General features: G+C 38.1%; 1 protein-coding gene across 5 annotated transcripts in view; it reads right to left on the bottom strand.

The window, feature by feature from the left end:
* The window catches only part of ADCY1 (adenylate cyclase 1), a 190,457-nt gene that overhangs the window by 67,404 nt on the left and 98,846 nt on the right, over positions 1 to 24,207 (bottom strand). For all 5 annotated transcript variants that reach the window (XM_048296615.1, XM_048296607.1, XM_048296597.1 and 2 more), the window contains 5 exons: positions 23,154 to 23,312; positions 21,530 to 21,671; positions 6,301 to 6,456; positions 2,707 to 2,901; positions 1,220 to 1,317 (listed from right to left, as the gene is read on the bottom strand). In XM_048296615.1, the coding sequence (XP_048152572.1) occupies positions 1,220 to 1,317; positions 2,707 to 2,901; positions 6,301 to 6,456; positions 21,530 to 21,671; positions 23,154 to 23,312 (750 nt within the window). The remainder of the gene's footprint in view (positions 1 to 1,219; positions 1,318 to 2,706; positions 2,902 to 6,300; positions 6,457 to 21,529; positions 21,672 to 23,153; positions 23,313 to 24,207) is intronic.

The raw sequence follows: 24,207 nt of genomic DNA, 5'->3' as shown, positions 1-24,207 counted from the left end.
GGCTATTAATATGATTCTTGGAAATTCATTCTAGCTTCAACTACACTAATACTCTTTATTTCTCCTTGTTCAAAACTGCTATGTACTGCAGCTGTGGCTTACTGAAGAAGAACATGAAAGACTTCTTGATTATACTCCAATTAGTCAGCAGAGTCATTAGTCTGGAAATGATGATGTAAATGATGATTCTTATCAGTGACTTTGAATTCTTTAGATGAAAGGTACTATATTACAAATTAGTATTTGTATTTTATTAAAGTAAATAAGGTGTTTTTTAATCTTTCAACTAGAAATAATAGAATATAGAAGTATTTTTATGACTGGGGATTTCTGAATAGAAAATACCATAATTAAATGGAATTTTCAAAAGCATTATCCTGTGGCCAGTTCTATTCCCATTGAAATCCTAATAGTTAGTAAAAGTGAGTAAAGTTTATTTTTAATGTTTTGATATCCTCATCTGAAAAAAAGTTCCTTATTAATAATTTTATACCTTACACACTCTTTTATCTATGTCTAGATTTGAAAGTGCTCTAAGTATTTTTTATTCAGTAAGCATTCACATAGAACTGACAAAATCTGAGGTAATTACTAACTAATCACTCAACAATAGGCATAGGACAGCTCCCAAATACATCATTTTGTTATGTTTGCTTTACTGCAGTCAAGGTCGGACCGCAAGCTATGTGGGCATAGCCAAACTGTGCACTAGGCAGTTAATGTAGGGATAGTGTTGATACCAAAAACTTCAATGAAGGCTATAAATGCAGGCCTCAATGCAGATGGATGGGTACTTTAAGTACTTAGTTGCCATTAAACTCCGTATAGTTTTATTTATGTTGCTATCAATCCTGAAATACTTAATCCAAAGTACCACAAACACATCTAGAAAAGCTGCAGTAACACCTTTGTTTGTATTGCAGAAATGCTTTAAATAAGTAAAAAATAACCACTGAAAGTTTAAATAAACACTGAAATATGTTTTTTTTCCTCTAAATGCATATTTCTACAAAAGAAAAAAAAAATAGATAGTGAAAAGTGTCTTCCATGGACAAATGAAAGAGATAACAATTAACCTGAGGGACTAACAGAGAATCACCCATGTGAGAAGATACCAACCTAGATGCCCATTCCTGTTCCAAAGACTTTAATTTTTGACCTGTGCAGATGTCTGAGAATGTTCCACTTTGAGTTATGACAGCAAAAGACAGAAACTTACTGTGGTATTATTAGAAGGTAGACAAGGCCAAATAAGGCAGCTAGAATTAGTGAGAGAACTACAGCACTGGTGAAGTACTCATCATGAAGCTGGTGGTACTGTTAAAGAAAGGAAGAAATGACGACAGTAAATATTTTATATATATCCAGACACCACACTTGTCCATTCTCAGTGAGAAAGAACTGTATCTTAAAATAAAACAAGCCCCTACTTAGTTTAAAAACATGATGGCTTAATTCACATGAAAAAAACAGATGAGGCAAGTCTACACAACAATTTCCTTGACAAACTTCTCTTTCACCCTGTAACTAGTCAAAACTGGGTTAGGCTCAGATATAAGTTTATCTTTTTGAGAAAAAAGTTTAGCCACTTTGAACCAGAAGGGGGTGGCACTTCCTTTACTCACTCATCATGAAAAAAGGCCAAACACGCCTTAGTGTTGCCTTCAAAAAGTCCTGTCACCTCAGCTGCTCAGGACAGAACACTAATGAGTGGACTTGGAGGCAGCTGCTAATGAGATACATGGGCTCAGTTTGGAGAAGCTACTGCTCTTGATTCCACTAAGCTACAGTGTTAACGAGAAGAAGCTTTCTAAGGGTGTAAACACAAAAGTGTTTTCTCAGAAAGATCCAAAGTTCAATCTCATTTACACCTTCTGGTCTTCTGACTTTTTATTTTGAAAGAAAAAAGTTACAGTCAAATAATAAATTACTTTTGAAATTTGAAATCAAAATTAATGCTTAAAACCTTAAAAAATTTGGATCCAATATGGCACACAGCCTTCTAACTTGAAGCAGTAGTGACATGAAATCTCAGACAACTATGAAGTGACTTACAGTGGAAAAATAAATGCTACTGCCAAATTACTTCAAAACCATAACAATTTTGCTTTTTCAAACACATAAACTAAAGGCTGTAAATACAAATAATTTGTATTCACAAAAAACCCCAAACCCTACAATGTAGGAACAATTGTTAGCCAATGTGCATCTTGTAAGTCTGGAAAAAATCCCCTGCTTTTAGCACTGCCACACTAGTGTAAGATTACAACCTTGTCCAGAGATTTAATTTTTTTTTTAATATTTTCTAGAATTTCTGGATCAATACTTATCAGGCTACCTATGCATCTTCTTGTCACTAACACTTCTCCAGAGCAGATGAGTGAGTAGGCAGACACATTGCAATGAGACAGCATTAAACAAGCGACTCAGGCAGTTTGGAGGATCAAAAGAAAGACCAAAACACAGGATATATAACAGGGAGTAGGATCCTGATAAGTAGGACAATACCAATCTTTCTTTTTATCCCCTTCAAGCGTTTCCATAGAAGGAAGAGATAATGTCACCTTCTTAATGGAGAGACAGCCCAGTGGAGTATTTAAAGATAGTGAGTAGTATTTAAATATTGCATGAAACCCAAACAAAAATCCCAATGCTATTTGGCTTATGGTCAGTGAAATCAGTAAAAATAATTTTAAACCCCCTTACTTTATTTTCACGTTCAATTTGCTTATACTTCAGGGTAATGAAGTTCAAATCAGCCATCTCAGACTCAGTTTGCCGGGCCTCTATCAAGCGGCTGATGTATCTGTTTACTCGAGTTCCTGGAGTGTTGTATACAACATTGGTAGAAAAAGAGGAGCGATTCCTGAGTTTTTCAGAGGCTGTCCTCAATGCTCTCCTCTGCAGTATGGATGAAGAAAGAAGCACAGATTTTATTAGCACTGAAATTTTTCACTGCTGTTTATATTACTTCAAGCTCATAGAGAGGATGTGGAATTCATTAAACAGAGCAACTACAAAAGACAGGGCTCTTATCTCAGTATGAATATCACCTTTTTAAAAGTCCTTACCTGAAATACTGATCTCATTCAAATCAACGAGAAAACTCCCACTTAATTTCAGCATTTTAATCCAGAAGTTCTTTTCACATATGGCCCTGACACTCCTCTGCCACCAAGTAAACAATCAGCTTGTTCCCAGTCAGGGTGACTTTACTTTGCAAAATCATTTTATTTTGGTTTTTTTCCTTGACAGAAGACATGGAGCTCTGGACATCTTGAAGACAAGACAACCAGGCTCTTCATGACACAAGAAAAGTCCTACTGTCAAGGTAACAATACATATTTCAAAATGATAGTTTACCTTAAAGTCTTGCACAATGACCACGTGTGACTACAGAGGGTCTGAAATTTCAAGTGTTACTATCTTTAACTCACCCAATTGGCTCTCTTGTTAAGACCTCTTGAGTATGCCTCAAGTGCACTTGCAGATCCAGATGGAGCCATCCAACAGATTATCAGAACTAACCTGTGCCTAACTGGCTCCTCCAAAGCTGAGATAGCACAGCTACAAGATGATTACTCATAGTTCTTTCCAATGGAAAAGATTTATCACAGAGCATATCTGGAAGGGACTTTAGACAAGCTGTCTCACTTTTCACAGAGAGTACTCAGGAGACAGTGAGCAGCATCTCACTGGTGGCAACCTTTAGTTGAGGGCACTTGAATCTAAACCATTATGGCTAGATCTGTTCTATGACAAGACAGGGTCAAGCCTTACTTCCCAGAAAAGTTTTGACAACAAAACTCAGGCAAGTTCTACTATTTCTGTAAAGTCAAAGGAATATTTTTTATCTAGCATCTGCAGAGTTCAAGACAATTCAAAACATTTTGAACTAACAAGTCTACTTATTATTATTATTATATAATAAATAGAGTCTGCCAGAAAGATGGTAAAGAAGAAAACAAAATTTCTCTCTTCAGAACACTCACTCCTAAATAGCGCACTCTAGAGACTATACAACAACATATCCTTTTAATCCAGATGGTAAGAAAGATGGTGATCACTATTTAAGTAATCTTGCAGGAACGGCAGTTTCTTTTCTTATTTCACAAGAAATTCTTATGAGTACCTCATCAGTGAACAAATTGTGAACTACAGCAGTTCATTAGCTTACTTAACTTATATGTATATTATATCTGAATTCTCATGAATAGTGGGAAGGGTTATCTGCTGGCTAATACCTTAGTTTTCTGTTTGTAAAGAAAAATGGACCCTAGCAAAAAATTCAGTGTTGCTTTTCTGGCTTTATATGTAGAGAGAAGGTTACACCAGCAGTAAACAGTTATAAGGCTACATTTTTCCTCAAGCTATCAGATCCCACTACCTGGTAAATTGTCTTCTGTTTAAGAGCTAATTGTTTCAACATGAAAACTAAACTTGGGGACATACTTTGATTAGACATCCTAAATTTCCAGCCAAATAACTATTCTCAGTGTTTCTAAACAGAGAGAAATTTGTTGTCTTGAGGAAGACATTTGTACCCGTAATTTGTAGGGAAACTGAGTGCTTGTAGGAATATTGTCAGAAATACACAATTTTGCTCTCAATAAACTGTAATTAGTTAGCGTATGTATTGCCTTAGTTACAGCAGAAATACATCATCAGGGATTTTTTACAATTCAAATTTAAACCTATAGTTAACATCAAGGGTAAGGAAAACAGTGTTTAAATAAATGTTTCTTTACTTTAAAACCTGAAATGAGGGTAGGTGAATATGTGTGTTATTTTGATATATGGAATAAATTATATTATCTATTCTGCCATTTTGAAACAGGGTTAAAGTTTCTATTCTTAATCAAAATAGCTGTTTCTTACATATAATTATTTCCTCTAGGTCTCTTATTTGTATCTCTATTATTATTTTGCACAGTAGACTTACTTTATGTCTTATATGTGATCAAGATCCAGTATTTATATTTCTCAGAAATGTACTAGCTTCAAAGCCTTTAAAGACCTCACTTGTTTTATTTCATTCCCACTTGTTTTACTTTTGTTACATGATTTGAGGACTGAAAACTCTAAAGAAGTCCTACATTTTAACACCGTGTATTTATATTAGTATTATGTAATACAAATCCATGATGTGTTACATCAGAACAACTGTTTCCATTACTGATAGCATTGTAGAGCTTCACTGCCAATGTTTTGGCATGAAAAAAATTTCATAAGATCCCTAACAAATCCACATGGGGATTTTCTGTGTATATTACCATATTTATACACAAACATACACAATACACAATGTAAAGTACTGCATATGCTTGAAGGAATGTGTTGGTTATTTTTTAAAATACTCCAAGATAGCACTAAATATCAATTGGAAGGCCTTGTACATGGCCAATTTCAAAGTCAAATCTGGAGTATCTGAAAGTCTTTACTGAAACTGTGTTTTAAATGAGCTAATTGACTTTTCTCCCCTTTTCCTGTAGCGGAAACACAAGTGCATGTAAAACCCAAAATATGAAAGTTTAAATGCTTTCTGAAAGTAAGATTTATACTGAATCTTCAATAAATGAAAAATAGAAAAAATGTGAAGCAATCAGTCAAGCCGAATTACTGGTTTCAAAGCTTGCATGCCACCACTCACTGGTGGAGTGACCTGTGTAATGTTGCCACCTGCTGTCAAAGAAAATGGAATGAGAAACTCTCACGGTTTTTATCCATAAATTTCCAGGTAGATTCACATACAGAAATTAAGGAAACCAGGCTACTAGTATGTAAAGCATTTTGATTTATGGCACAACCAGGCATCCAAGAAAGCGGAATTTATATTCGTATCAGGGACTTTTATGTCTTGTATCTCTATAATGGACAAAGAGGGGTTTTGGCTAATCAGTTACCTTTCACATTTCAGAGAACCATCTAGAGACACAAAATTATTCTGTTGGTTTGCATTTGTCACCATCAGGTTCAGACTGGGATGGACTAAAGATGCAAAAGAATATATGTTTAAAAGGATGGAAACAACCTCAGAAATTCCAATTGCTGTGAAAAAAGCCCTTAATAGAAGCCACATAGGACACCTATGTCGGCTTTTCCAAGAACAGCTCCAAATTTTAAGCCTTTTATAATTAAAGTTTGACTTTGCTGTGGGAAGTAGATTGTTCTAGTGCCAGCAGGAGCACCATAAACTTCTTTATCAGTTTGTAATACCACCCCTTATGTTCTCAAAGATGGTCTGCTTGATGCAGTCCTGGAACTGATGCCCAAAGCGTGCACTCGGCCCACATCGACTACCTTATCATCATCCTCACACGTCATGACATTGGAGAAAGGGATCTCCGCTTTGAACATCTTGCGACAGTGCATGAGCTGAACAAGCAGATAGCAGACTGTCTTGAACTTCATTCTTTTGGCAGGCTTAATGTCTGAGAGAATCAGTCCAGGAAATATCTGTTGGTCAGAAAAATAATATTTATAATCATGTCATTGCATTCCCATGCAGACATACACACTTGCAGGCATTTGCACCCCCTCATGGTCAGAAAAAACCAATATTCTAGTCAAGAAGAAATGCTTTTTGATAAACATCCTACATTTGCAAATGAAGATTACTTCATCTTCAACATGTGATGTAAAGAATCTATTGAATAGACTTTATGTAAAGTCATACTTAACATTTTGGGAACTGTTCTCTGCTTAGAAATGTGAACTATAAAAAAGTGCATTAATGACAAACTCATAAAAGAGGCAATATTTGTATTTCTTTAACATTAAAATGAATTTTGGGAAAATACAGGAAAAATAAGGAGGAAATTAGCATTTTTATTAATTTATGTTAAAAAATATAATTTCAGTCTTCTTCTTCTTTCCTTATTTTGTTACTTCAGCCATAGGTAAGTTCATTAAAATTTGAAGAGAATAACTTTTGCTTTAAAGATAGATATATATGTGCCTTAAAAGGAGGCTGTGAGGCATTGAGGTTATATCTCACATCTTATTTCTTCAAAGCAAGAAGTGTTATACCACAGTGAAATACTCTCAAAGGGTCAAGTATAATCTATTCCTTTTACCATTGAGCTCCCAATCCACAAGGACAAATATTTTCTTGGTTAACTCTTAAGCATGTATTTAGCTCCTGCTGACTTCAATAAAGCCCCAGCACATGCTCAGATGCTTTCTCAGATCGGGATATTATATCCTCAATATTTATACCAAACTTATTCATGCTTCTGGCATGTGGAATGTGTAAAGCAGTGTTAACGAGAAACATGGCAGGACTCCATGCCTCCTCAGTGTGGGAATTCAAGCTTGTAAAATTAATTTATTCTGAACAACAAAATAAAGAAGCACGGAGGATATGGTCCCTAGTTTTCCTAGGTAAAAAAGACAGAGCAAATCAACTCTCCAGAAACTTTATTCAAATACTCTTAAAGTCCACAAATGACAATGAGATTTTGCTGCGCATTATTCACAGTAGTATGATTTACTAGAGCCATGTACGTCATTACTTCAATGATCAAAGAATGAAGAAGAAACTGAAAGCATTTGTTTAATGCATGTTTTCTTGGACACGTAGATTTAGATGGACAGGGAAAATGACACTGATGATATTCTGAATGGCATCTTAGATACTTTGTTGTTTAACACATACAGCCATGAACTTGCATTTTCTGGAGAATCAAGGTTATCTATTATTGAACTTTCAATACCTTGTTTAGTCAGTTACATTCTGGCTATGAAATACAGTAATAACCAAAATGTTGCACTTCTTATTTTTTTCTTAGCAGCCAGCCATGTTCTCAACATGTGACAGGCCTCAAATGTGCAAGACTGGAAAACTGACTGAAGTCAGCTAGCATAACTGCACTGCCCTACACTGCACAGTCAGCAGCCAAAATCTAAAAGGATATTAGTGTATCTAGTGTGTAGTCACTTGTGTAAGTGGTATTTTAACTACAGCCTGTGTGAAGAAATTCCCAATATGAACCCTTTCTTTCAAGGCCTTTCTGGCAGAAGACTTACCACTGAATGGCATAGAAGATACTGTACAAGGATATTCATATACTAATCATCCTTTAGGTATTCCTACAGATACCAAGTAGGTAGTTGTTAGGCTTGAGTATGGCAGATATGTTCAGCTTTTGAGCTGCAATTCCCAACAGCTAAAACATACTTTTTGGAGAAGTATTCCACTTACAAATCTTCCTAATGTAGCCATAATTCCTCTAGAAATTCTACATATTTTACAAAGTCTCTCCATCAACCTTTTGATACAACATAAATGAGCAACTTTCTCGAAATTCCCTCCAGTTTTGCATTTCATTTCATTTTCAGAAATTTACAGGTGGACCATATCTCAAGAGATCATTATCTCTTTCTTCACTCAAACCTTTCACAGTGGATATTGCATTAATTAGGTCAAAAATTTTGGTCTTAAGTCATTCTTAGATTAGCTTGGAAAGATGATTTTAAATAAATTCAGAGACCCACAAAAGCTTCCTGGCAGCCTTCATTATGGAAATGCCACAGTATAGATGGAAGAGTGGCAAAGAATAGGTAGAGCATCTTACTAGCGGAAGAACCAAGAAGGCATGACTGTGAAAGGTGAGCAAATGGGCATGACTATATCCTCCTACAAAGATTTAAAGTCCTATGAAAAGAGAAGAATTTAGACTTTCCTCCATGCAAACGTCTTATAATAGACGTGTTTCTGAGAACAACCTGCAACTTGAAAACTTGGAATGGACTCCACCTCAGACAGAGGTGGCCCTGCCACCAACGTGACTTTTCTCCAACCACGTTTTCATTCAGTTTCCCAACTTTATCTTCAAATCAGTATGCAGAATATTTTTGCCTCTTATCATCAACTTCTTTTTTTTAGTTTAGAAATCTTACGGGCAGATAATATATCAACAGTATACACCCTTTATGTGCTGGAAATACAGAGAAATTTTCCAGCTCTTCTGGAGTTAAATAGAAATTTCAGCTCAGGTGACTGAAAAAAATGGTATCGTGTGAGACCCTCAGCTGAACAAAAACAATGACAAACTGAAGTGAGTTTAGCAAAGATTCACCAAAACAATTAGGGTTCTCAAATGTATGACATACAAGAAGAACCTGAGGGAATTCAGTTCATTTAGCTGGAAGAAGAGAAGGATAAGGAGGGATCTACTTGCTGTCTTTAACCACTTAACTAGTAACTGCAGAGAAGACAGAGCCAGACTAATCCTGAGTATCACTTAGAAGAAAGCACAAGAGGCAAAGAATACAGGCTGTACCTAGGGAAATTCCTATTTGATACAAAGAAGTTTAGCTGTGAGGATGATCATGCACGGGAACTGGCTGCCTCGAGAGGCTGCCAGTCAGGGAAACACTCAGCTCTTACTCAGAGGTGGATCTAACTGCAAAGCCAGCCCTGCTGTGAGCAAGAAGGTTGACCACTTGACCTCCAAAGATCCCATTCAAATTCAGCTAGTGTGCAATGCTATGAATATTTGTGAACACATCTACTGTGTAGATACTGTTCTTCATGGTTGGCCAAGAATATAATCACTCAAAGGACGCTGCATACACACTAGTTGGATGCACTGACAATTTTCAGCAGATCCATATAATTTTATTTATAATTTTGGTTGATTGGTTGGGGGTGTTTTTTTGGTTGGTTTTTTTTTAATTGTTGTTTTTTTTTTAATCTCATGGTTTCAGGACATACAGTTTCCACACTGTGACTGAGGATTTTTCATTCTACTACTATATATATACAGTATCAAAAATACAAAGGAATTCTCTCTCACTTTCATCTCACAAATCATATCCCTTTTTTATTCTTGCTTTTACAGAAGAACAACAGTTTTGACACAGTGAACTTCTCAGTGAAATATTTAAGTAATCTCACCTTCTGTTCTAAGGCTCTGATAAAGTCAGGAAATGCAATACAGTCTGTTAAAACAGACTTAAAAACCCCCCTCCAAATGAAAAACCCAACCTGTCGTGGGTTGGGTTTGTAACCGGGCAGAAACACCAATTTAGTGTAGTGGTTTGGTCTAAAATACTCATTACTGTTTATCTTCTGTGAGATAAGAATTAGGAGAAATGCAAAGCAGGCACCAAACTTGAAAGAATATAAAGAAGTTTATTAACAGACCTAAAAGAGGAAAGAAAAAAAAATTATACCACCTTCAGAACTCTCCTCCTCCCCCCACCTTCCTCCCTTCTCCCACTGACAATGTGAAAAGACAACCCTTAAGATGTTCAGTCTGTTTACCACTGCCATAATAACCTTGTTTAGTCCATTTAGAAAGAGAAGTCTCTTCTTGCTCATGCTATGAAAACAGCATCACAACGAGACAGCCACCCACTTCCAAATATTGTTCAGTCCATTTAGGAAGAGGAGTCTCTCTGCCTGCATATGAGTCCCTTTCCCCCCGACTTGCAGCTTGTTCAAGGTCACACACAGATAGCAATTGGTTTTCCCGTGTTCGAGGGTCCACTCTTGAAGTTTTTTGGGGTACAATTTTAAGGTTGAGCCATTCAGAAACAAGAAACAGAAGCCCTTCTCCTTCCCTGGGAGCAAAGGGTCTTCCTCATCTTCATCGTTAGGACTATCTCTGGGAACATCTCTAGGGACTGAGGTTTTCTCCTTTCCCGTTTGGAGCAAAAGTCCTCATTGCTTCCATCTCTCCCTGTCCAAACTTCTCATGAAATTACAGCTGCGTCAGCATCTGCCTATCTCAGTGCAGGTGCTTTTGCTTATGAGTTGAACGCTCCACCCCCCATATCTTCATGGAATTACAACGGGATACTCTGATATATCATAGCTTCACAATAGACTTTCAGCTTTAAGCATCTCCTCTTTCTCTTCCCCAGGGTTTTCAGCTCTTCAGAGCAATAAAAGGGTTAATCTCACCTTGGCCTTGCAGCTTTGCAGCTGGAATGTTGAATTTTTTCTTATCGCAGTGGAGCGGGGGGAGAGCCGAGCCGCTCCGGCTGCCCACGGCAAGGCAGTGGGGGGGGTTCCATGGCTGGAACAGGTCCATCGACTCCAGGATGGCCGTGGCCCGGCCCGACCTGGCCCGAGCAGGGCCTGGCCGGGCCCACTGGCCCCCACACGGGGCCCGCAGCCACCTGTCCCAGTGCCGGAAACGAGAGAGAGCTTGGGGGGGGAGTTTGTCTATTCTTAAATGTGGATCACAGAGGCGGTCACAACTTTAAGTGGCTTAAAGAATTGTCCATATTCAGACTGGCCAGCTGATAGGTTCTATCAGGTCCCAGAGGAAACTGTAAGCCCCCCTTAGCAAGGACATCCCTTCCAGGACTATGCTTGCTAACCTATGACACAACCCCAGAGTGTCTTTCACTCTACTTTTCCTCTGATCTTGCTCCATGCCAGCATTACAGGAAAGCTGGACTGCAGCATTCCTATTCCAGCTCATTTGTCAATGCATTTTACTTTCTCATGTCTTTTTGACCCTTCGCATCATCTCTAATTCTGTTCACTGTTCATTTAGTTCATGATCTTGGAAAAGGTTGGTTGTTTGCTGCAACACAGCTGACAAATAAGGTTAAGAGCTGGGATTTTCTAACAGAGCACTCTGGAAGCAGCCAGGACTATATACAGCTTTGTGAATGCAGAAAACAAACAAGCACTAATTCAAATCCTGGGAAAACACCCCAGTGTTTGAATGTCATGTAATATTCTGATAAGTATTTAACTGGTGCTCATCTGAGATTCTCAGAAATGTTGGCAGACTGTTATTTCCCTGACTATATTCAACCTCAGTGCATAAAGTGGCAAGGAAAAGAAGATACTAATGTCATTCAAAACACATTTACAGAAACCATAAATGTTGTAGCACTGTGTCTGTCTGTGTTTTCTATCTTCAGGCAGGCAGGACCATGTTTCCTGGCAGTAGTATTTGTTCCATGACTATCTTCAAGACATTTTGTCCTAAGACAGATGAGTAAATTTTTTTCATATTTTTTTTTCTTCTTCCTACAATTAAGATTATCAGGCATTTGTTTTTCCATCCTTTTCTACTTCCCTTATGATACATGTTGCTTATCACACCTCAGTGATCCAATAGGAAAGTAAATTAAGTATTTTACCAGAAAATAATACAGCTTCTGTTAGACAAACTTTTTAAATACAGAATAGTGTGACCACTTTCTTGACATAGATGTAGAAGAAGTTTTTAGCAGTTGTAAAGACAAATGTCTAGGAGATCAATAACAGAGAAAAATCATATACCAGTGCCCTATGTCTTTCCTTGTACAGATTACACATTCATGGAGGAAGAAAAAAGGAGAACTATATTAGAGCACATAACTAATTCTATCACTGCCAGCCCAAACGGCAGGCTTCCACACTGATGATGATGCACTAGCAGCTTCATAGGTACTGCAGGAGCAATCCTGAGATGTAGAGCAATACACTCTACAACACAGACATCATTCTTCTGTTTGTGCTTGCTGGGTGGTAACACAAGCAATTTATTTCCAGTTTTTGGGTTTCTATATTCCAATAACTTGGGCAATGCAAAGTCTCAGGCACAGAACAGCCCCTGTCCATCTGGACAAGCCAGAGCTATCATTAAAAGGCTGTTTGCCTATCTGTTAAATTTGGTCTGCTAAGGTATATCTAGGGTGTTAAAATCTGAAACACCCAAATTATGCATTCAGATCTCTAGTTAAATTCCTTGGAAGGAGCTGTCAGCCATTGAGAGCAAAGATCACCCCTGGACTCTCAAAGTCACGGTAGCAGTGGCAGCTGCAGATAGTTGTCAGTTTGAAAGAAATCATCAGTGTGTGTCCAGATATGGACTCAGATGCCTAACTTGTGACATTTCAAATTAGAGCAATTTTGTCAAATACGTTTTTGCTTGCTATGTGCTGGTAAGAGTTTTTACGGGTAGCGGGTAAAGTTTTTACCTCCCCTGCATTAACTGTGAAGCTCTCTTCTTCTGTCACTACTTACAGTTTAAGAGTCAGAGTTCTAGTACTCCATAAATGCTGGCAAGCATACAGTCACTTAAGTAAAAATATCATTGGAATTTATTTGTCCAGAAAATTCACAACTTACAAGAACTATGAAAACTTTCTTGAAACAAAGTAAACAGAATATTTTTAGAAGAGTGAGATGCCAAAAAAATCCTAGGGATCTGTTAGGCATATGGATGGATTTACTGGGTCATAAGTGCTCTGCGTAAAACACAGATCTTACATGATTGGAAAAAGAAGACAATATAAGAACAGTGTGGTATGTTCCCCCAGACCTAACCAGAATGATCAAATTAAATTTGCAGAGAAAGAAATTTCCCACAACTGCAGAGGGAACTTCATTTTGAATGGAAATAATAAATTAAAAAGGATTAAGTGCAGCAATTTTAGACCTATTGTATCACTCAATTACTTCCTTCCTGCTGTAGCCTTCTTTTTCTTCTTTTAATCAGGTCAGACAAAATCCAACAAATTTCTATAAAAACTCCTAGTAATACATGGATTATAGATATCAAATTGTTTCACTGTTAAAAGCCCATTTACAGTATTATTAAGACATGATAGAAAGCACCCCAAAAGCAGTTCTACTTGTGAAACATTCCGGTTGATAACAGTGATAAAGTCAAAAGACAAACACATGTAGTTACTATGTATGTCATCTATACAAAGCAAGAAAGTCATCATGAATCTATGTTGTTTTGTCTGTGCTATATTGCATAATGTTCATTCCATGCTGGGGTGAAAAAAAAATTGAATCAGCCACAGGAAAGACAAAAGCAGGCAAAACCTGTTGGCTGGTGATGGAAAGATATAGAGCCTAGTAATTTATTATAATATAGAAGGCGAATAATCTGCTTCATGCAACAAAGTTATGTTGATTTTCAGTAAAGCAGGCTGTACTTCAAGACAAAAATACTGCCTTTTCAGAAGAGTGATGAAAAATTTGTTTGTTTTCCTGTTACTCTATGGTGAAAGGACTGCAATGCAGGACGTTTAAAATCTCATCAGTTTATGCTAGATGAAACAACAAAATATTAAAGTGATGTGACAGCCTTTTCCACTTTTCTTGCAGCTGTGGCATGCAAATTAGAACAAGGACAGAAAGGGTGATTGGGCATTGGAATGGACTCCCCAGAGGTGGTGGAGTCACCATCCCTGGGAGTGTTTAATAAAAGACACTCAGTGCCATGGTCTAGTTGACATGATGGTGCTTGGTCATAGGTTGGACTTGATGATCTCAAAGGTCTTTTCCAGCCTAGTTGATTCTGTGTGATTCTGTGTTAATCTCAAGTTGCTGAATTTCTCCCTATTTGATCATGAATCAGAGAAATTGTGATCAACCTTTTGAGCTGCAAATCCATCTGCAGTTGACAATAAATTATGCCACAGGTGTGTACTGTAGATAATTGCTCTAGATAATTTTGACATTTCAAGGGTTTTTACATTTTAAATAGCGTTTTCCAAAGGATGCTCGTAAGCTGCATCTGCTTACCAAGAGTCGTCAATCTTTTAGTTGATTTTTCCTGAATTCAAAACACTGACAACAGTGATTTCCTCTTCCTCAAACATTGCTTTAATTTCTCTTTTCAAATAGACTACAGATATTTTTTTTTGCTATGATTATTTTTTTGGCAAAAATAAAATTGTAGATTTAGCCACCTGTGTTGAAATGTTTAGGGCATGATTCAACACAGCAAACCAGACAGGACACAGAGCACCATACCTCTAACCAGCATCCACTTGCCTCTGGCTGGATAACTAAATAAGGATTCAGAAAAAAAAATTGGTATTCACCTGGATTTTCAGAATGGTCATAGTATTACTCAGAGACTTCATATAAGAAAGCAGGGCTATCCAAGCTACAGAAAGACTGTTCTGAGACTGCTTTGCATGGCTTTGTATGTACATGGTAAGGCAGGAAAGAGAAATGTCAATCTCTTCAGAGAAACAGCTAGTTTCCAAAGGGCAAACAGATATGGTACTCACTTTCAGGGATATTTCATGACTGTCCATCATTGCATGCTATTCAAATAGTAGATGAAGACAGCATGTGATTTACACTGCCACAAATAAAAGATAACTAATGTATTTGAATACCTCGTTCGTGAATAACTCACTAGCACATTAGAAGAAGTTTTGCAGATGGTGATTTGCAACCTACTGGAAGGTAATTATTGATTCTGTTTGAGGTAGACCGTAAAATTCAAGAGACATTTATGAATATACAGGAATAATTTGTAAGTTGTATCAATGGTGCTTGATACAACAATTTTTATGCAATTTTTATGACCTCCGTTCCTGGACACAGCTCTATTGCTGTTAATGGCACACAGCATTATTTGTCTTTGCCTTGTCACTGGAGCTGGCAAAGTTACACCACGAAGCAGGTTCCCTTAAGCTGGCAATGGGTAATAGCACTGGCAGGCCCACTTTTGTAACGGCAAAAACTAACACATTCTGAGAAATCTTTCCCTTCATGAAAACGTGATCACTTCTGATCACTGCTTGGCTATCTGTAGAAGTACCTTTAGGAATTTTACATAATTGGCTGTGCTGGGCTGTTTCCTCAGCTGGTGAAATAATGAGTCTTTCCAAAACTAGAGAGGTGCCACCACAGAGTGAATTGCTGCAACAAGTACAAAGAAGTGAGGCCCAGTAAAAAACCACTCAGCTATCACTGAGGTTGGGCCCAAACCTCAGAGGTGTTTTACTGCAGGAGAATCAGACCTTCTAGAGCAACCAAAGAAATGAAGCAGACCGTCCAGCTAAGCCCCCTACCTCTGCTGTGCTTCTGGGAGTCAGCTATGCCAGTAGGAAAACTGAGGCAAAGATACTTTGACTAATGTCAGTGCTTACAACAAAAGAACAAAGGATTCTGATGAAAGCCAGATACACTCTTTTAAAAAATTAAATTGAAACAAATTAAATTTTAGGCAAACAGTTTGAAAGTTGTAACTGGATTAGTCAGGTGCGTTACCAAGAAATCATTAGCAGAAAAAGTTATTCAGTCGGTCTTAGCGGAGTTATAAAGTTCTTATAAGGGGCTCTGAGATTAAGAGATATGGCCTAGTTTTTTTTTTCTTGAAATAAAATCCATATAAAGTAATATTTAATATACTTCATAAAGTTAGAATTTTTTGAAACTAAGAGAATGATCACGTGTCTAAAGCACAGAGTATGAATCTTGTGAATATTTGATATATTAAATATTATATATTAAATGGAAATATATCTGGTTTTCTATCTGGCTCAAATCTCTTTTAAAAGCTCAAGGCATTCATGTCTATGGTCTTGTGTCTACTTACATAAATCAAAATTTTCAAATTTTCTCTTAGAACAGTATTTTGGTCACATGATTGTAAGTATTAATATCAATATAAAATATCATGCAGATATAATCAAACTTAAGAGAAATGTGATGGCTTTTAAAGAACTAGTAACTTTATCAGGGTATGTATCAGGGAACATGTATTTAAAAAAGCATATTTCCATAAGTTTTTAACTATGATGGTCAGCAAAAAAGATTATTTTAATTAAATAATTCTGCCTTTGGAAATCAGATTATTTAAGTGTGTTTAGGAGCTGAATGTAATCCAGTCAATTATGCATAAATATTACTTAATAATAATAATAAGAGAATCATAGAATGGTTTGGGTTGGAAGGGACCTGAAAGATCATCTAGTTCCAAACCCTTGCCATAGGCAGGGACACCTTCCACTAGACCAGGTTGTTTAAAGCCCCATCCAACCTGGCCTTGAACATTCTCAGGGTTGGGGCAACCACAGATTCTCTGGGCAACCTGTTCTAGTGTCTCTCCACCCTCACAGTAAAGAATTTCTTTCTAACAATTAACCTAAACCAACTCTCAGTTTGAAACCATTACTCCTTGTCCTATCACTACAGCTTCTGCTGAAGAGTCTCCCTCTGGCTTCCCTGTAGGCCCCCTTCAGATACTGGAAATTGCTGTGAGGTCTCCACACAACCTTTTCTTCTCCAGGCTAAACAGCCCCAATTTTCTCCACCTGTCTTGGTAGAGAAGGTGCTCCAGTCCTCGTCAACCTTATGGTCCTCCTTTGGACTTGCTCCAACAGTTCCTTGTACTTACGGTGTGGGTACCATAACTGTACACAGCACTCCAGGTGGGGTCTTACAGAGCAGAGTAAAGAGGCAGAATGATCTCCTTCAACTTGCTAGCTACTCTCCTTTTTAGGCAGCCCAGGACACAGATGGCTTTCTGGGCTGTGAGTGCACATTGCCAGCTCATGTTGAGTTTTCATCAACCACCACTCTCCAGCTCTTTTCCACAGGGCTATTCTCAATCAGTTCTCTATCCAACCTGTAGGTGTGCCTAAGACTGCCCTGACCCAGCTGTCACTGGCTTTATGTGAGCTTCACACAGTCCCACCTCTCAAACCTATCCAGGTCCTTCTGGATGGCATCCCTTCCTTCCAGTGTGTTGACTCCACTTCACAGCTTGGTGTCATCAGCAAACTTGCTGGGGGTGCACTGTCCATGGCATTGACAAGGATGCTGAACAGTATTGGCCTCACCAACAACCCCTGTGGGACACCACTTTTCACTGGTCTACAAGTAGACAATAAGCTGTTGACTGCATAGACTAATAAATAATAGACTAATATATTCTCTACCAAAATGAAAGCTGTAACAAAACAAAAAGAAATGTATTCCTTCAGTGGCCGCTTAGCGGCGCTCTCACATTAAACCAGCAAGCAGATCAGATCACAAAATCATGGTTGTTAGCTGATTCAATAGAAGATTAAAAAAATGGAAATAATTTATAATTTGTTCATATTTAAAATGTAACTGGTACATGAATGAGTCATCTTACACTGTTATTATCATTCTTGGCTAGAGTGACTGATGAAAAATTTTCCTGTCAGACCAAATATGGAAGAATGTGGGGCATGTGTCTTCTAAACAAATAATTTGTAACAAAACCCCAAATGGTCTTATTTTTGCTTTAAATTCAAAATATTCTTGGTCATCTGCTGGTCATAACACTAATTTTCATTCCACTTGGTATCATACCAAGAGTCAGTTCATGTTAATATCAGAGATGATATATAAAGAATAAAAAATGCATTTCAGCTGCTGAGGTTCAAGAGGAAGGAATATAATATTAAACTAGACAATACCTGAATTCACCAGGAGAAACTCTGTCTTGTCTGTGCTTCATGGGTAGCTTCTCTTCCTATGTCTCTGAAGAGGCAATGAATGAATCGGGGTAGGATGGAACAGCAGGTGTTTATTTAGAAGGTAAATATGCTATTATGTAGCTTGTGGTGCAGTGATCAGTATGCAAGTATACAAAGACTGGGGATGCTATGATGGCCTGTGACAAACGGCAAAGTGGCAGGCTGATTGACCTGCCAGCCTAGTGGAGAAGCGGTCAATACCAGTAAAATTCTTGAAGTGTTTCTTTCTGCCAGTCTGGCTGGCACACCATTGATACATGCTGGAGAGCGACTGGTAGTCAAGCTGTAGAGCAGCATCTGCCATTTCCACAGACACTCAGGACACTCATGGATAAGATGGCATTTGGTCTATGTGATGATAAACCAAGCAGTCCTTTCTCAGCAATCACCAGCCGCTTTTCAGCAATCTTGCAAAGACAAAGAAATGTGTGCTCGCACGGCAGTACACTCTCATTCTTGCACATTAAACATGCATTCACCTGGCTTACTTCCATATGTGATTGTCAAGCATCTGTTCCTCAATCACTGGTTTTTGTAGCAGAATTGACACAATACAGTTTCTCTATGTAAAAGTCACACTAATTCCCTTTTGTCTCTGCTTGTCTTTTTGCACCAACCTATGGAACAGTTTCCTGAAATTCCTCTATTTATTTCCTCAATATGAAATGAAACCTGATACATAATAACATAGAAATGAAATTATACATAATGCTGTAGGAGTGAAAACAGCATAAAACCAAGACAAACAATATAGCAGCAATGAGCAACACATCTACCTTAATTAAACTCTCCCTTGCATTTTCTTCCTTATTGGGATTGATTAATTTATGAAATCCTGATTTCCTAAAAAATCCTAGTCCTGATTTCAAGAAAGCCACCAAAAAACACTCTCACTGACTGCCAAAACAGAATTTAACCCACTGTTTTTCCACCTGTTTTCTTTCATACTATTTAAAACTGAATTTAATCACATGTACCAGAAGAACAAAATGTGAGACTGCATGATTTTCACACCAGATGAGAAAACTCCATCTCTCTAATAAGAAGATGCTTTAGAGGAAGTACATAAAATCACTGTCATGGTTTGATGCTGGCCAAATGCCAAGCTCCCATAAAAGCTGTACGCTCACCCTTTTCTTGCTCTCAGCTCAGCAGAGGAGAGGGAAAAAAAATTAACAAAAGGCTCATGTGTTGAGATGAGGACTGGGAGAAAACACTCCAAGGGCAAAACAGGTTCAAATTAAAAGGTATAAAGTAAATTTATTATTAACAAAGTCAGAGGAGGATAACTAGAAATAAAATAAGCCTTTAAAACACCTTTTTTATCCCCAGCCCCTCCCTCCTTCCCACCGACAGTGCAGGGAGACAGGGTGTGGGCGTTTTGGTCATTTCATCACTTGAGATCTTCTTCTGTTCACTCACGGAGAGGAGTTTTTTCCTCTGCTATGCCGTGGGGTCCCTCCCACAGGAGACAGTTCTCTGTGAACTTCTCCAGTGTGGCTCCAATCTTATGAGCAGCAGTCCTGCCAAAACTGCTGCAACCTGAATTCCTCCCACGGGCAAACAGTCCTCCCAGAACTGTTGAGGCATGGGTCACTCTTCACAGGGTGCAGTCCTCTAAGGATAGGCTGCTCTAGCTTGGACGCAAGGGCCCCCTCTCTCTATTCAGGTCTCCCACTGGATCACAGCTTTCTCTGGCATCCACCCGATCTGGTGTGAGCACCTCCCTCACGGGCTGAGAGTGGATCTCTGCATCCCCCATGGACTTCATGGATTACAGGGGGACAGCTTACTTTACCATAGTCCTCACCACGCTTTGCAGAGGAATTTAGACTCTGATCCTTGAAGCGCCTCCTCCCCTCCCCTCCTTCTCTGTTGACCTTAGTGCCTCCGTGTTGTTTTCTCTTACATGTCCTCACTTCCTCCTCTACCTAGAAGAAAAACTGCTGCCCATAGGTACCATTGCTAACAAGTTCAACCAATTCAAAGATTCTTGCAGCATACTGCAGCGTGGAGAGGTTGATCTCATCTAGGTTGCGTGTCATGGAATCGCTCGCCATGTTTCCGCTGCCGACCAGGCAGCCCCACTGCCACTGTGCAGGCAGTGGCAGCCACCGGGGCGCTGGTGCTATTTAACGCCTCTCTTCATGTGGGGCGCCAGGAAGGAAAAGCTGTTGCCACTGCCCTGGCGCTTCTGCCTGTGGTGTGGCTGGCTAGGGTCGGCCAGGAAGGCAAGGCTCGTCACAGGCCACACCGAGATGGTGGCAGCTGTGGCGCATCACCGCGTGCTGCCCGGGGTGGCCCCAGTGGCGGTGCCTTGCCATGCCCTGGAAAAAACTGTGTGCGCTGTTTTGATTTTCTTCTTAAATATGTCATCACAGAGGCGTTTCCAACCTCTCTAACTGGGCCAGCAGCTTGCCCATCTTCAGAGCCATCAGAGATTGGCTCTGTCAGACATGGTGGAAGCTTCTAGCAACTTCTCACAGAAGCCACTTTCGTAGCCCTCCCCCGCTACCAGAAAACCAGGACATGCCAAATCAACACAATCACTCTTGAAGCTGCCTTTCCAGAATAAAACAACAGAAGTTTTCAATCTCAAAATCAAATTACCCTGGTGAATGGACTCCCAATATTTCCATAAAAACTCACAGAGTCATCAATTTAAGACCAAAAAACTGATTGCAGGTATGAAATTCAAGATGACCTGTTTCTCTGTGGTTACGTTTTCTCAGACACTTGATGGTTAAAACCCTCAAACAAGGAGTTTTGACAGCTTAAAAACTTGGTGTGTATAAAGACATCGCTTTAAAACCTGACCAATTGATATTATAATTTTCCCCTTGAAGGTAAAATCCCTGAACTAATCTTATTTGGACAGAGTTTCAGAAGATATGGGTGCATCAATCTGTATCCCAAATTCTCTGACTGAGATAAAAGGGGATAAAGTTTCTCTTGGCCTGTTAAACATGTTATGACAGATAACTTCAAAGATAAGCCTCATCTGATGTAGAAGAGGTTTAACAAATGGAATGTTTTCAAGACTCCTACTGGGGTCACAAGAAACATTTTTCAGTAGAACAAAAAGCTGCACTCAGTAACCAGAGGAGGGAAGGTGTAACTATAGTCACACCTGTTGGAAAAACACTGTCACCACCTCATTGTATGCTGAGACTCAAAATGTTACCATTGCACTGCTGGGCCTTCAAGAGTGTTTGAACAGCTTTTAGGAAAAAAACCCAGCTAGTATTGTCTCTGCTTTCAGAATAGCACACTTGTTAAATTATGAAAATGTATCACTGAATATGCTTACCTTCCTACGATGGGATGGCACAATAAAATATGTTTCAATATTATGTTTCTTCAAGAAACTATTCCTTTCATGACCATATCCTGGTTCTACCTCGTAGTCCCCATTTAGGCACTCTAAGGTGGTCTTTGTAATGTGAACTTTCCTGGAGAGAAAAATTAGATGTCGTTTAAAGCAAAGATACATTATGAGCTACCTGCTACTGAAATACACTCCTGTACAGAATTTCATAAAGAGTTCAATTTACATGGAAGACCACAGGTTTGACGGGAAAAAAGAAAAAAAGTTTTGTTTTGTTTCAATTTTAGCCAAATTGAACATAGAAAAATTTCTATTACATATATTTTCTAAACTTGGGCAAAGTGAACAGAGTGATAACTGTTGACTATCCAAACACTTGCAGATTTGCTGATTTGTAGAAAGTGAGTGTCTGCACATCTTCTTGTACATTCTGTGACTTTCTTAAGTTTTTACCTCAATGGCTGCTTGGAAAAACATCCTGCTATTTGAAACTTGTAACATCACACTCCAAACCTCTCTTGTGTATAAAGGAGAAACCTCTTCTTCTGTTTCACTTCACATCTCTGACTCATATCATTCATCCAGTCTGTTTTGTAGGCAGCTTTCTGATTCACTTTGTTTTGGCAACGCACCCATCTTTAATATTATTTCTGAGTTTTCTTATAATGAAAACATCTTCACATTTTCTCCTGAAAGACCCCCTACATATGAAATTTCTTCAGAGAAGGTATCTAAAAAAGATTTTACTGCTTTCCTCTAATAAACGCGTGTTCAGATTTTTTTCCACTGGATAACTTTAAGATAACGAACACATAAAATACACTGCCAAAATTATCTAAAGCAGATGTATGCAATAAATAGAAATTCATTACCACAAAAAATTAATTGGTTCCATTGTCCTTCTGTATAGCAAAATAAGATCTTGTAAAAATCAAAAAGAGTATGGCAAGTCCTAGTCCAAATGTGAGCTACACATAGAACACCCATGCACCTTTGCAAATGTTCACTGTGTGTATTTAAATTGTGTCCAAGGCTGTGCAACGAGTACTTAAAGTTCCAGGACATGCCCCATGGATTGGCTGCAGGTTTATGTGCTACTGTATCATTTGAAAATGTCATCAATATCTGAGTTCATAAACAAGTATATCTTTTCTATAGCATACAACTAGTGCTGGAAATCTTGTCATGTAAAAGGAGCAAGGCATCCCCCCTCCCCCCTCCAAGTATAGAGGTGTGTAAGAGTAAAAAACTTCAGGAATAGCTTTAGGGTTTTACTTTTGTAACATGAAAGGATCAAAGTCTAGCGTTCTTACATTCCTAGTATTGCCTCATTCCTACTTTTAATATTTGTCAACTTCCAAAAACTATTTTATTTGAAAATGTTTTGCTTCTAATCTAACCTACTTATAATCTACTTACACAAATATCAAGATCATTTGGAAAATTCCACAGGATAAATCACATAATACATTGATTGCTCTTGCCAAACACAATCCTTTTCATCAATAGAAGTTACATTTTGAAGCAAATGCCTCAAAAAAGGAAATAAATTCTTCACCCATACAGTTTTCTATTTTTTTTTGCTATGGTTCTTTTTCAGACTTACCCAGGCAGTCCTCCAGCTTCCATTACATTAGCTAATGTCACATCATTTGACCAGACATCATATTGCCATTTTCGGAGACCCAGGACCCCGCAAAGCACCCTGCCTGTATGCAATCCAACTCTCATGTTGAGATCAACCTCTGTAGCTTCCGCAACAGATCTGTAATGGACAGCATCAGAATATTAATATTTAGACAGTGTCTGCTCTTGATTTTCCCTCCTTCTGAAATTAACACAAACACACATATATACATGACCGAATAGAAAGGGTCTTATAAAATGTGAAACGGTATATTCAGGTACTGTTCTCTACTTTCACTAGTTTCAAAGCCCTAATTATAATTTGAAAACAAAAATTTTTCTTGGTTATATTTTAATTACTGTTGAAGCAAAATCTCAATATTTCTAAATTTCTTGACATTTCTGTGAGAAAAGAGGTACGGAGAGGCACTAGTTGAGAAGGCCAATGTATAAGTAACTATTCCCAATCTACTATGTTCTAATTGGTTCAATTACCCAGTTACCAGAATACAGGACAAAGAAAATAATGAAAGTAATAAATCAGTGTAAGAACAGCAGACTGATTATAAACACTAATATCTTTCCAAAGCTCATGTAAGAGTGGCACAGAAACAACTTGTAACTATGGTCTTGCACCTGTTAATTAAATCTAATGTTCAGAGATTTTCACTGCTTAGTGGGTAAAGGATGAATTAATATGCAAAATTGTTATTAAAAGCATTTTTTTGGTGCTGCAATAAGGAAAGATTCTTCATTTCTGTGAATGAAGGGCATGCTATGACTTGCACCCTGCACAAAGTTGTGAACACTGAAAAGGTACCTTGAATAGTCTTAAATATTACATGTTATGTAATAATACTGTACATAGATCTTTTCAGCTCTTTCTGTTACGGAAACACCTGGCATTCCACAGTCCATTTGCTGTCCAAAAAGTGATATTATCGCTGAATAAAGGAAACTGACTATTCAGTGTAAGAATTTATTTTCATTAGATTTTCTTAATTTGAATTTTCCAATGCATTTAATAGAAGAAG

The sequence above is a fragment of the Corvus hawaiiensis genome, chromosome 1, assembly GCF_020740725.1.
Source record: "Corvus hawaiiensis isolate bCorHaw1 chromosome 1, bCorHaw1.pri.cur, whole genome shotgun sequence".
Lineage (NCBI taxonomy): Eukaryota > Metazoa > Chordata > Aves > Passeriformes > Corvidae > Corvus > Corvus hawaiiensis.
The sequence above is the reverse complement of the archived record's forward strand: the minus strand, read 5'-3'. Positions and strand labels throughout refer to the sequence as shown.